The 13815-nt window shown below is 34.3% G+C and overlaps 1 protein-coding gene across 1 annotated transcript in view; it reads left to right on the plus strand.

The window, feature by feature from the left end:
• The window catches only part of LOC311605923 (uncharacterized protein), a gene marked incomplete at both ends in the record, with an annotated part of 273889 nt that extends 271507 nt beyond the window's left edge, over positions 1-2382 (plus strand). Inside the window, one exon of the mRNA XM_084796759.1 lies at positions 2239-2382. Within this exon, the coding sequence (XP_084652885.1) occupies positions 2239-2382 (144 nt within the window). The remainder of the gene's footprint in view (positions 1-2238) is intronic.
• Positions 2383-13815: the final 11433 nt, after the last annotated feature.

Genomic DNA, 13815 nt, shown 5'->3' on the forward strand with positions numbered 1-13815 from the left:
GGATAGTGCAGAGCCAGAAATTCACCTAGAATTGTCTCCAGAGGAAGCTTCAGTTCTTTGAGTTCAGCTGAATTTCTAGGAGACCCCATAGCTTCAGGAGCCTTAAGGCCATAAGAAGGATCATCTCTAGGGGAATCAACAATTCTTTGAGTTTGGCTGGATGCTCGAAGAGAGTTGGTAGACTCTGGAACCACAGCAGCCTCGAGGCCAGAGCAAGGAAGCATCTAAGACAGGAAATCCCAGTAAGCCACCCAAAGCCACAATTTTAATTGAAAGGACAGATTGTTTTCTGAAAAAAAAAAACCCACAAAAAAACCAAACAAACAACAACAAAAACCCCCAAGTAAACACAAAGTCAGTTTCCTTAAGTGAAAGGGTAGAAATTGAGGGCATAAAAACGTGTCTTGAAAAAGCAATGAGAACACTTATTGCCACTGTGACCAATGGAGTAAACAATTTCAATTGCAATCTTTATGTAATTTCTCTTCAAAAAGATTGAGAAGCTGTATAACAAGGACAATAAGCTATTTAGTACAAACCTTGATGTTTCTTAGAGCTGTAAAGTAGTTAATTACGTAAATACACTTGCCATACAAATATAAAAGTGTATACTTAGAAATCATTGTCACTCAAGAACATGTGCCTATAGAGACTATTTATCAATATTTGTTTCCATAATCATATTAGAAGAAAATTAGTAGTTATTTTAGTATAGTAAGGTTTAAGTGAATACATTGATAAATAAAAACAATTAAATATATAAACAGTTTGGTGTGCATGGTACTTCTACCTAAGAAGAAGATAACATACTACTGAACTTCCACAGTTCATGTACTTTGTGCAGTGCCTACAGGTATGCACCAAAAAAGTTTATAATGATGAACAAGCCATGTTTGTTACAGTGATGATTGTATTTGTTAGAGTTACCGTTGATGTAATGAAACACCATGATGAAAAGCAAGTTGAGGAGGAACTCAACTTGGCTTACTCTTCCACATCATTCTTCATCACAGGGCAGAAACTAAATAAAATAAGGCAGGATCATGGAGGCAGAAACTGATGCTGAGGCCATGAAGAGGTTATGCTTACTCATCTACTTCCTCACCATGGAGTACTCAGCCCACCTTCTTATACATCTGAGGACCAGCAGCTAAGGGGTGTCCCCGTGCACAGCCATCCCACATCAATCATTTATGTAAGAAAAGGTCACACAGGCTATCCTACATGCAGATCTTATAAAGGCATTTTTCTCAATTGAGATTCCCCACTCTCAGATTGCTTTGTCTTGTCGAGTTGACATAAACACTAGCCAGCACATGATTATAGAAACAGCTTTCCAGTATTTTGGTAATCTATTATGCTGACATGTTTAGCTATACTTTTACAACTACTTCTAGGGATTTAACTCTCTATCAAATCATGTGTCTAGAAGTATGTAGCTCTGCTTCTTTGTAACTAAGAGTTTTTGTTGTTGTTGATTTGATTTGATTTGTTACTTACTGAAGAGAGGAAAACTGATTGATTCCTCATTAAATAGATATTGCATTCTTTCAAGGGGAAAATAGCTCTCATATTAAGTGTATCATTTTATATTCTGTTCAACATTCCTATGGATTACCTTTAGCTGTTATTGCTCTGAAAATAGTCTGCATAATCAATGAAAATGTATGTTGTTCTCAGATGTATTAAAATATGGATACTTTTTTCATTTTAAAAAATGTATTATAATTTATTCACATTACATTCCAATTTTCCCCTCACTCTTATCCTAATCATTTGATTTTATTGAAATTACATTACTTTCTAATACAAAAATATTCATTGTTATTTTGAATGTGTAGATTAAAGTGTGGATTAAAGGTGTCATTTACTACTACAGTTTCTCTTTGGTCACCTAACAGCAATGTAGAAATTCTAATAGTTTCATTTAGAAATTTTGTCTGTTCCATTATTAAATAACTACTGCATAACAGCAGAACAACATTTGGAATTTCAGAAATATCTTCAGCAGTAATTGGGCCCACTTTATGCTTCATTAAATTAATTTTGTGTGAAAAGTAAATGACTCAATGACTCAACTGGAACTCACAACGGTTATTAAATATTTAAGCTATTGACTAATTAACTTATTGCTCAAGTCTCATGCAAGGTTATGATTCTTTTATCTAAGCTTCTAGTAAAAGTAGATTATAAAAATATGATTGTTATTAATTATACTTTTGTTTTATCTGAACACAGGAACAGTACCCCATATTTGACCACGTCCCCTGGATGGGGAGGCCTGGTGGCACTCAGAGGAAGGAGAGCAGGGTACCAAGAAGAGACTTGATACCCTATGAGCATATACAGGGGAAAGATGGTCACCCTCAGTCACAATCATAGGGGAGAGGAGTAAGAGGAAAATTGGAGGGATGGAGGGAGGAATAGGAGACTACAAGGGATGGGATAACAATTGAGATGTAAAATGAATAAATAAATAAAATATATTTTAAAAATTATTACAAGAAGTGGGAGGAATTAGAATATAAATTATGGATACAATGGGTCAAAAGAGAAAAGCTAGACTCTGAATAAAATTGAAGTGATGTAATTGATTTTTCTGTTTTTTATTTAAATATTCTGTACAAAATATGTTGGTCTAGGTTTTTTTGTGCCCTCAAGTCCCAACTTCTCTCAGATATTTTCTACCTCCCTCCTTACATTGCCAATTTTGTTTTTCCGTCACACACACACACACACACACACACACACACACACACACACACACACACACACCTCAAAAATTAAAATCAAAACAAACAATGACATCAAGAAAAACCTTTTAACTGACCTATCGTGTAAGCCTTTCTTCTGTGACCAAGTTCTAGGAGGAAGGCCAAGAAGTGAGAACATGAAGAAAAATGAAGTCTAGAGGTCTTGCCCAAGCTAGGTCTTATTCTAAACAAGCTTATTAAGAAGTATAGCATTTTATGTATTATTTCTTTTTTGGAGAAAAACGGACAGAGACAGCAAAAAAAAAAAATCATAGAATGATTTATTTCAAAGTTGTCAGGGATAGCCACAGCAAGCCACAACACATATCATACTAAGGACTAATAACTATAGTCGTTTATGGTGACAAGAGTTAACTTCTCAAGGTGATGTAGCTACTCCCCGAAATACTGACCCAAGCCATTACTACTCATCCATATTCCCTGTTTCATTGTCTACACATATAGACCTTAGGGGAAAGATCCCAGGACCCAAGCCCCAGGTTAGTCCTGGTTTTTGACAGGGGAATTCTTTCTCCATGCATCAGGGCCTCAGAAAAAGCCTTTGATCAGCTGAACCCTCAACACATGAAACAAAATCTACCTACACAAAACCAGACCAAGTAAAATTGTGAGAAAAAAAAAAACCATGATGCTCATTTTGTATTGGCTGGAAATATTACCATGGAGAAAAAACACTGCCATTGTGAAGAATTACTTTAGAATAAATATCTAGCTGTACAGAAACTTCAAATGTTTTCATGCTTTTAATTTAAAAAAATAGTAATGTTGACAGTTGAAGTAATTCTGAAGATTTTCAGGTCAAACCAGACAAAATACAGCGTGGCGAGTGAGAAGGGGACACAAAGACATACATGTAACAACAACAACAACAACAAAGAACTACGTATAATTTATACTTGCTGGGAAGGGGGAAAATGGAAGATGGACCATAGAGGTCCTTAAAAATCTATTCTCTTTGTCTTTGGTGCAGAACTACTTTTTTGTCTCATTGACTTCTATGCTAATTCCAGATGTCTTTATGCTTTAAAATCGTAAGCATACCAATCTATAGGAAATATTGACTCCTGTCTAAAAGTTCAATTTATTAAGGATTAAGAGGGAGAAAAAGTAAACTACAGCATTCCTGAGGGAAAATGGAACATGAAAAACGTTCAAGGTAAGACAAAACAGGAAGGCAGGAGTTATTAATTTAAATAAGTGAAAAATATGAGTTGATCATATGACAAATGTAAGTTCAGAAAAGGAACAGAGTAAACTATTGAAAGATACTCTTTTGTATAGTGTTATATCATTGTATAAAGGTATTTGTCACATTGTAAGAAATGTGTCACTCCTATGTGTCAATCACATCTTAAAATCTATACAAACTAACCAGCATCTCCCATAATAAAATATCATCTGAGTGGTTGCTAATATATTAATAATAGCTAACTAGTAGAAAGCATTCCTATTTTGTGTAGAAGAAATCATTTGGAGCCAGTAAATATTTGTTAACAAAAGGAGATAATCCGTTCTTTGATTCTAAGGACTATATTCAGCTGCTCTTTTCAGTAGATGCAAATGCCATGTGTCTGAGAGATCAACTCTCTGCATAAATATTACTTATGAAAATTCATTGGAATACTTCATTCACTAATTTAATTTGCGACATTCTATTTTATAAAATGTTACTATTAGGCAAATGAATATGTATTAGGACCTGAAGCTGAAAAGTTAAGGAAGTGTTGCTGCTACCCTCCAGAAAAAGCCTCCCTTCCACCAGCAAACTAGCTGTGACCAAGTCAGAAGCTTGCTCCACTGTAGCACTGACAGTTACGACAAGGCATCTACTTCCAACCGGAAGCATTGAACAGAACCTTTTGAAATGAAACAATGCTAAACGTGAGACTCTAGAGTTATTCTTTTCCCAAAAGTAGAAAATGGAAATATGGAAATGAAAATGAGTAAACAGAAAGCAAAGCGAAACTGATTATGGCGTGTGCTGGAGGCCACATCCAGAAGAAAGCATCCACTTCAGCCAAAGCAAAACTATGCACAAAACTGTGTTAAATTCCTGATTTTGCTGTGTAGATAATACCAATACTAAAAGAGAGTAGAATATATTTATTCATTTTCATGTAACATGCGTATATGTTAATATGAACTCACAGAAGAAAAGCATTAACTGTCTGATTATTGTTTGTCATAGTTGGATAAGTTCTTCTCTAAAATCAAGACAGTGATTTGTCTTCACAACTGAGATGATGTCCATGTTTCTTCTTCTTTTTCAAAAAGATTTATTTATTATTTATACAGCGTTCTGCCCACAAGTGTGCCTGCCCACCACAAGAAGGCACAAGATCTCATTACATGTGGTTGTGAGCCACCGTGTGGTTGCTGGGAATTGAACTCGGGACCTTCAGAAGAACATACAGTGCTCTTAACCTCTGAGCCATCTCTCCAGCCCTCCCACCCCCGCCCTTATTTCTTCTTAATTCAAATAGGAAAGTGCAGCTTGCCATACGTGTCCATGCAGAGAGGAGCTTTATGGAAAAGACATCAAAAATCATATGCTTGGGATTGTAGCAATGTTTTGTTTTGTTTGTTTTGGTTGGTTTTATTTGGCTTTCGATTCCATTTTTTTCATTATTCTATATGAAGAGCACTAAAGTCAATTTATAAGAATATAGTAGTGTTCACTATACAGCACCTCCCAGAAGAAGGGATTATAGTACCTTTATAGGAATTCTGATCACAATGCACTCCCCTTGCATGTAATGAAACGGATGTGGCATATTAGATTCACTGTCAGCTCCTTTTTTTCCCTCCTTAACACCCTCCTTTTCCCCCTTCCTCCTACTTTCCTCCTTTCTTCTCTCTCCCTCTTAGGGTTTATTTACATTTTTAATATAGTGCTTTCATGTAAAAGTTAATAAGTAAACTTTAAGTTGGAAATAAAATTAGAAGGTAAGTCAAGTCCGTAGTATTGGCGATCTTGTTGCAGAGTATTAATAACAAAAACTGTTAAAGAATTTAATGTTATAAACACTTATTCTGTAAATGCTAATGGAAAATTTTACCTCCTTGCAGGTTGCTAAGCAACAAGCTTAAAATGTTTTTGTTGACCATGAATATAATGTGGTGCATTCCCCGAAAGTATAGATATTACACCAATCATTTTTGAGCTGTAGTATCAAATTATGCAAGCCACATTTTTAAAAAAATAGCAAGGTTATGTATAAAGAAAAATGCTCCACATGACAGGCAAATGCTTTTATGTGGGTTTTCAAATTTCCCTACTGTCAATAAATACGGTTGCTGCACAACTGTAGTTGAAAAAAATACTTCCTTTGTAATTAATTTGAATACTAATGCTAAAAGAAAAATTATTGTTAAGCTAAGCTGAGAATAATCAGAAATGTACAAAATTCAATCCTAATAATTTGATAAAAATATAGGGAAGAATCTAGCCTTTATTCAAAAATTCTTTATGATAGTATACATCAAGTTACAAATTAAAATGAAATATTTAATGTTTCATGATTTATTGAGGCTAGTGTAATCTGTGACCTTGTGTGCATATATAAATATACAATGCTGGTGTGAAATCACATAAATGAGGTGTGAAACATATCTGCATAGAAAAAGATTAAAAAGTATTTCAAAATGTATGGGAAATAAACTGATATTGTTTTATTATACTATAGATGTAAGAATTGCAAATAAAACCTTCAGAGAGTTAAATATTACAGCTGAGAGATCTGGGGAGATTATATAAAAGGTAAATTTGCACTACCTGAAGCCTATGCTTGATCTTTCTAGGGCTTTCTACAGAATTTAATAGATTGGTAGGTTACTTTTCTATAACATCATATATAGAAAATAAGAATTTATTGTTTGAAATAATCGAATGAGTTATCTTGAATTTCCATCAACCTTCAAGAATTTGGAAAGAATTTTTTTTGAGGATCTAAGTAATTTATTTTTGTTCTTGTTTGTTTTCATGACTGTAATTTAATTACATTTCTCATTTCTTTCCTCCCTTCAAATCATCCAACATACCCCACCCCCACCCTGCTCATCCTCATATCTGTGGGATCTTTTTAAAAATTAATTGCTATTACATGCACATAAGCACTTGTATATGTGCGTGTGCTCTCTCTCTCTCTCTCTCTCTCTCTCTCTCTCTCTCTCTCTCTCTCTCTCTCTCCTCTCTCTCTCTCCCACCCACCCACACACATAATATAAACTTCTAAATATAACCTATAGAGTCCATATAATGTTATTGTGTATATGTTTTCAGGGCAAACCATTTGACACTAGGCAATGAATTGGTATGTTTTCACTGAGGAAGACTGTCTCCCTGTTCCCATCTTTTAAAAAAATTAATTAATTAATTAATTAATTAATTCATATTACATCTCAATTGTTATCCCATCCCTTGTATCCTCCCATTCCTCCCTCCCTCCCACTTCCCCCTTACTCCCTTCCCCTATGACTGTGACTGAAGGGGACCTCCTCCCCCTGTATATGATCATAGGGTATCAAGTCTCTTCTTGGTAGCCTGCTATCCTTCCTTCGAGCACCATCAGGCCTCCCAATCAAGGGGACGTGGTCAAATATGGGGCACTAGAGTTCATGTGAAAGTCAGTCCCCACTCTCCACTCAACTGTAGAGAATGACCTGTCACTTGGCTAGATCTGGGTAGGGGTTCAATGTTTACTGAACGTATTGTCCTTGGTTGGTGCCATAGTTTGTGCAGAACCCCAGGGCCGTTCTTCCATCTTGAGCCAGTTGTCTCTAGTTGCCTCTGGCTCTTTGTGTGGGGTTGAAACCTTATGACCTTTCATCTAATTTTGCAAGTTTGTTGGTGTCATCCTTGATTAGCTCATGTTTGGGCTGTCATATTGATGGTAGAGCTCTTGATGTTACTAGGGCACACAATCTCATAGTAAGCAATCGGATCCTCCGGTTGTTAGAACACATTCTACGATGTTCTGTGAGCCTTAGGTGTGGGAATGTTTTGTAGGTGTACCCTTTGTGACTGGGATCCACACCTCTACATTCGGATTGATTGAGGTTTCCTGTAGTGGTCTGTAAGTGCTGCCAGGAGAAGGTTCCTTGATGGCAGGTGGAAACTACACTTACCTGTGAATAAAAGGACAAATGATTATAGATTATTGTTATAGATTACACTGGTTAAGTAAATTAATAATTGTAGATTCTCCTCCAATTATTTTTGTATCAGATTTTGAAAATAACTTTTCTTTACTGTGAGATACATTTGAAGGCCTCTGGCATAGACTTATGTAGATTCCAAGTTGAACATTCATGGCAGTTTAACAACTAGCATTTCTAATATTATTTTCATACCCATTGTGATCTTCTGTGAGAATATTAGAGTGTACAGATGGATCATCATTTATTTCTTCAGGGAAACATTCTGGTTATAAAATAAATGTTATATGATTCACATAAAATAAAAGAGACATTAAGTTATTACAAAGAAAATCTATGAAATCTATGCCTTCACCTAGAAGGAATACCCATTAAGTAAGGCATAAGGGAAGAAAGTAGTAGAGAAATCATTTAATAAAACAAAAAAGTTCAATTGTTAGTATTAATTTATTTTAGAAATATAGACCTATATATTTAGAGTTTAACAAATTCCATTGGTTTTCATACAAATTTTAAAAGACATGATTCAATTCCAAATCTCCAGAGTGGAATCTCTATGTGCCATCCACTAGAAATGGTACATTTGAGAAAGTAACATCCCACTCTACTGTGGAGAGTGTTCTGTCCATTGGCTAGATCTGGGTAGGGGCTTAAGGTTTACCGCCTGTATTGTCCTTGGCTGGTGCCTTAGTTTGAGCAGGACCCCTGTGCCCAAATCTGCCTATCATAATGTTCTACTTGTAGGCTTCTAGAACCCTCTGGATCCTTCTACTTTGCCATTCTCCCATGCTTCTCTCATCTAGACCTGGTGGCACTCAGAGGAAGGACAGCAGGTTACCAAGAAGAGACCTGATACCCTATGAGCATATACAGGGGGAGGTAATCCCCCTCAGGAAAGGTCATAGGGGAGGGGAATAAGGGGAAAATGGGAGGGAGGGAAGAATGGGAGGATACAAGGGATGGGATAACCATTGAGATGTAACAAGAATAAATTAATAAAGGAGAAAAAAATTATAAACACAGAATTAAAAAAAAGAAAAGAAAATGGTACAATTAAGACTTCCCCTTCCTCTAATCTTTTATACATCTATAGCCCCCTTTCCTCTTCTCTCTTAAGCATATAAATACGGTGTCTGTTTACTTTCACAGTTATTTTATAAGGTTGCTGTGAAACCTTACGGTATATACAGTATATAGAATTCTGTTCAAGGGAACATAGAAATTTAGTGGATATATAAAATGTTAAGTAGTGTTTTTTTTAATCACTCAAAATCATAGTTGTTACCTCGTTCTCTTAGTCTATCAATTTTGAAATAATGAAAGATATGTAAGTTAATATAATGATCACTTAGCTATGGATCATATTCTTAATAAAACAGGCAATTCATCCAATATATTGTTTGAAATAATGGGTGTACATTATATTAATAAATTACATAATATGTTATATGATAAATATATTTAACTTTCTTTGATTCAACAACACATCAGCCAATACATTGTCAAAATTATTCCCATGACTTTTAAGTTAACCTTAGGCCTCAGATAGCTATCTCATAGTTCAAAGATGATTGCCAAAGCCTCAACTGTCACACCCTCATAACAGTATATTGGAGGCAAGAAGAGAATAAAAGTAGATTGTTTGCATTTTTTCCTTTTCTAAAAAAGTTAAAAAAATTTTTACATATACATTTATATTATTAAACATATATACAATAAACTAGATACAGGAAGAAGAATCTCTAAACAATCAGGAATTATATAAATGTTACATTCATAGTGTTTTGGCTATTTGTATTTGGCAACCTTGAAGAAAACATCTTTTCTATCTTGGTAGATCTAAAATTCTGAATGTAAATCAATATCTAAGACCAGATAGTTTAATTTCACAATTAAGCTTAGGCATTTAGGGATTAAGATGTTTTTAGGTCTAGATAGATGTTTTAAGTTGATAGAGTTGAGATATGGCTGCGTTTCTCAAACCATGAAAGTCCTCTGAAAAGATCTACTTATCAGCCCAACTCATAGCTGAAATTCAGGTCACTTTTCATTTTTAACCACAGCTAATAGACAATATTGTACTAACATTGTAGACTTAAAGAAGCACTATGTTTTCCACTGGGGATAGGCTAATGTTAATTCAGTGCTTTGAGATTCAAAAGAATTGGAGAAGGTATAAAAGGAAGGCAAATGTTATCCAATAGTAACCGATGTGACACAGAGCCAGACATGCTCAACTAACTTGCACATGTTACACAGAGAGAAGGTGGAGCAGTTGGGCATTTTTCATAATAACAAATTTGTAGTAGAGTTGGACAATAACAGTTTGTTCAACAGTATATTCTAAGTATTGCTGCACCATTTTTATTTGTAAGTTGGTGAGATAATATGCTTCTGAAGGTTACAAATTTTGCTACGGTGTCAATTTCAATGTAGAAATATCGTTTGTTCATTCAGTATCTCTATTGTTGTTTATTTGTTTTTCTTTTTTATTAAATATTTTTATTTCTGCTATACATTTATATTATTACAAATATATACAATAAACTACCAACAGCAATAAGAACCTTCACACAATTCAGGAATTATATAAATGTTACATTCATAGTGTTTTGGCTATTTGTATTAGGCAGCCTTGAAGAAAACATCTTTCTTATCTTGGTGAGTCTAGATTTCTGAAAGTAAATAAATTTCCATCACATCTCATCATTATCAACTTAAAACATCTATCTAGACCTAAGAACATCCTAATCCCTAAACAACTAATCTTAGTTGTAAAACTAAACTATGTGGTCTTCAACCCCATCAGAGACTTAAGAAGGAATAAAATTGATTACCTGAGTATACTGGGAGTGCAGGTTAGTAGCTTCCAAAGAGAAAAAATGACAGAGACAGTATGCTGCCTGAACAGTCACCCAAAATGCTATAATGTAGGAGCATCATCCTCATCCTTCTGGACCAATGTATCTGACAGACATATTTGTCAGGCAGGAACTATTGAGGACCTGCTTACCCTGTCTAGTAGAGTTTAGCGGTGAATCTGCCTGCATCCAATCTTGCCCCCTTTTAGGCAAACTTCTCTCTGTAAGTTATCCAGGTTAATTGTAGTTGATCAAATCATGGTCATATCAATTACTACTCTATTTTTATCATAAGAATATACATCTTAGGGGCAATAGATTAGATATGATTCTATAGAAAGATAGGGTAAAATAGATAAGGTCTTCAACATCTTCAGAGACATACAGAATATGGCGTTTAAAAATGTTTTTTATTATTTTAAAGATTCACTGACAATGAGATAGGTTAACTCCTAACAACACCCAGCCTACCTCAAAGATAATGATGAGCATCAAAGAACATCCTTATGAATATGCCTTCAAATGTGGCAAACAAGCCACTGGGCAAAATATCCTCATTTCTCCCAATATAGAAAAAAATTTTAATAACAAATTTTCATTATATATCAAGATTAGATATCTATACATTAATAAGCAAGATACACAAAATGTACATTTTTATATTTCATGTACATTTCATATAGAGAAAAATGAATTATTTCAATTTTTAAAATATCTAAGGGAACAAAGTTTTACTCCTTGATATTCTGTGTTAATAGATAAAAGCTTGTAGATCTTTCATTAATAGATTACATTTACTACAGTTATAAAATGTGAATAAGATTCCCTGATCTAACATTGGTGCATATGATTACATTTAAAACCCCTGAAGATAAACTAGATTAAATACATTAACATATACTACTGCCAGGAAGCACCAAGGACATGCTGTAATGCCAAGTGTTCTGTTTACTTAGATAAACAGGATTTTTTTAATGCAGTAGAACCACAGATGATTGCAAGAGTAAAATTTACATTCATGTTGAGATATTAAAAAGTTTGCATGAAATGAAGTTTTTCTCCTGATCCATATCAATTTGTACAGGCAGGCAATTCAGTTTGCTATGAAATATATTCTTATGAAGCAGGGTAAAATCCAATTTAGCATGGAAATCCATTTAAATTAAAATCAGAGACTAATCTTCATATAATCCCTTACTTGAAATGTAATGATGAAAGATGAATAGGCACCTAAAGTGAACAATTACTCATCCTGATTATTTTCATTTTATTTGATAGGAATTATCATCTTCAAGAAAGAAATAATACATAGAAAGGTCACAATGCGTGTCTGTGACCAGTGAATTTATTAAAGCTATAATGCAAAAATAAAAGACTCTCCATATTTTCCTCTGTAATAATGAATATAGCTACGTAGCTATTTTCTTTAAAGACAAACCAGGAAAAAAAAACATAAAATAATACTAGTTCTCATGGATTTAAACAACCTTTCCAAAAGTACTGAAATGATGAGATATTCAGTTTCAGATGATTATGCACAATTTCATATACAGTGTATATTGACTGTCTCTGTAGAAATTTATAATACACCCAAGTGGCAGGTAATATGGCAATACTGAGGCATGATATGATTAATTAAATATAAATGTTATTATAAAGTTATAACATGTGATGGTATTGAATATGCAAATTCTCAAAACTGGCCTGTAAAAGGAGACCATCTGTTTCATTACAAAGAAGGTGAATGAGGGATGCGTCCTCACAAACGAGGCAGGACTTTAGGAATAAGGTGAGCAAAGAGACAAACAAACAAACAAAAATCTCACAAACCAAAAAGCTAATAATAATAAAACTAATACACGTTAGTGAGATTTTTACTTATTTTGAAGCTATGGCCAAGAAAATGTATGCATACTTTTAGCGTAGCATGCAGTGAGAAATACAACACAGCTTCAAAGTTTTAGCTTGTGTAACAGGGAACGTGGAAGTCACTCATCAAAAATGGAGCAAAACACAGAAGGAAACAACATGTCTGGTCATAGAAACACGTCAGACATATCCCCAATACCAACTAATGGAAATTCTAGTATCATGAAGAGAGAGAGAGAGAGGTCTAAAAGATACACACGCTGCCCAACCCCAATGTCTACAAATATCTACTTCATTGTGGAGTAACTTGTGAGCTATAATTTTACTAAAAATAATATTTTTGCACGTATGTGAAAACAAAGTTATCCTTCAAAATAATTTTATTTTCAGTTTCTATTTTATTGTCATTAAGTGCAGCTTATTCAGCATCTCAATATTACCGATCTCTGCCTATATAGATACATAATAACATAATATTATTCAGTATACATATATCCAATGTATGATTATGGAATAGGTATAGGATAATGCCAAATAGATATTTATTTGCAAAAAAAACTGAGATGGACAATATTAAAGCATTTGATCAATGTAACTTTTGAAAACTTGGCAGGCAAATATTCCTTTACTTCTTATACGCTAAAATGTATTCAACATGCTCTCATTTCTCTTTCTGGTACATATTCTGCTTTTTAGATCTTTCAGTTTGTCTCTTTGATGTTGTCTATTTCTTCCCTGTTCATGCTAAATGAAGAACTCAACATATTTTGAATTGCCAAATCTTAGGCAAATTGTCAGCTATCCGGGAAATATATAAAGTTTAACATTTTGTGATTTTTAAAAATGTCTATGAATTTGTAATTTATTTTTAGAAGTTTTTAATATATTCAGTGACAGAGGTCCTGCTCAAACTATGGCACCAGCCAAGGATAATACATACAGTAAACTTTGAACCCCTACCCAGATCTAGCCAATGGATAGGACATTCTCCACAGTTGAATGGAGAGTGGGGTCTGACTTTCACACGTACTCTGGTGCCCCATATTTGACCACGTCCCCTGGATGGGGAGGCCTGGTGGCACTCAGAGGAAGGACAGCAGGCTACCAAGAAGAGACTTGATACCCCAGGAACATATACAGGGAGAGGAAGTCCC

Source organism: Acomys minous (genome assembly GCF_964271855.1).
Source record: "Acomys minous genome assembly, chromosome: 9".
NCBI lineage: Eukaryota > Metazoa > Chordata > Mammalia > Rodentia > Muridae > Acomys > Acomys minous.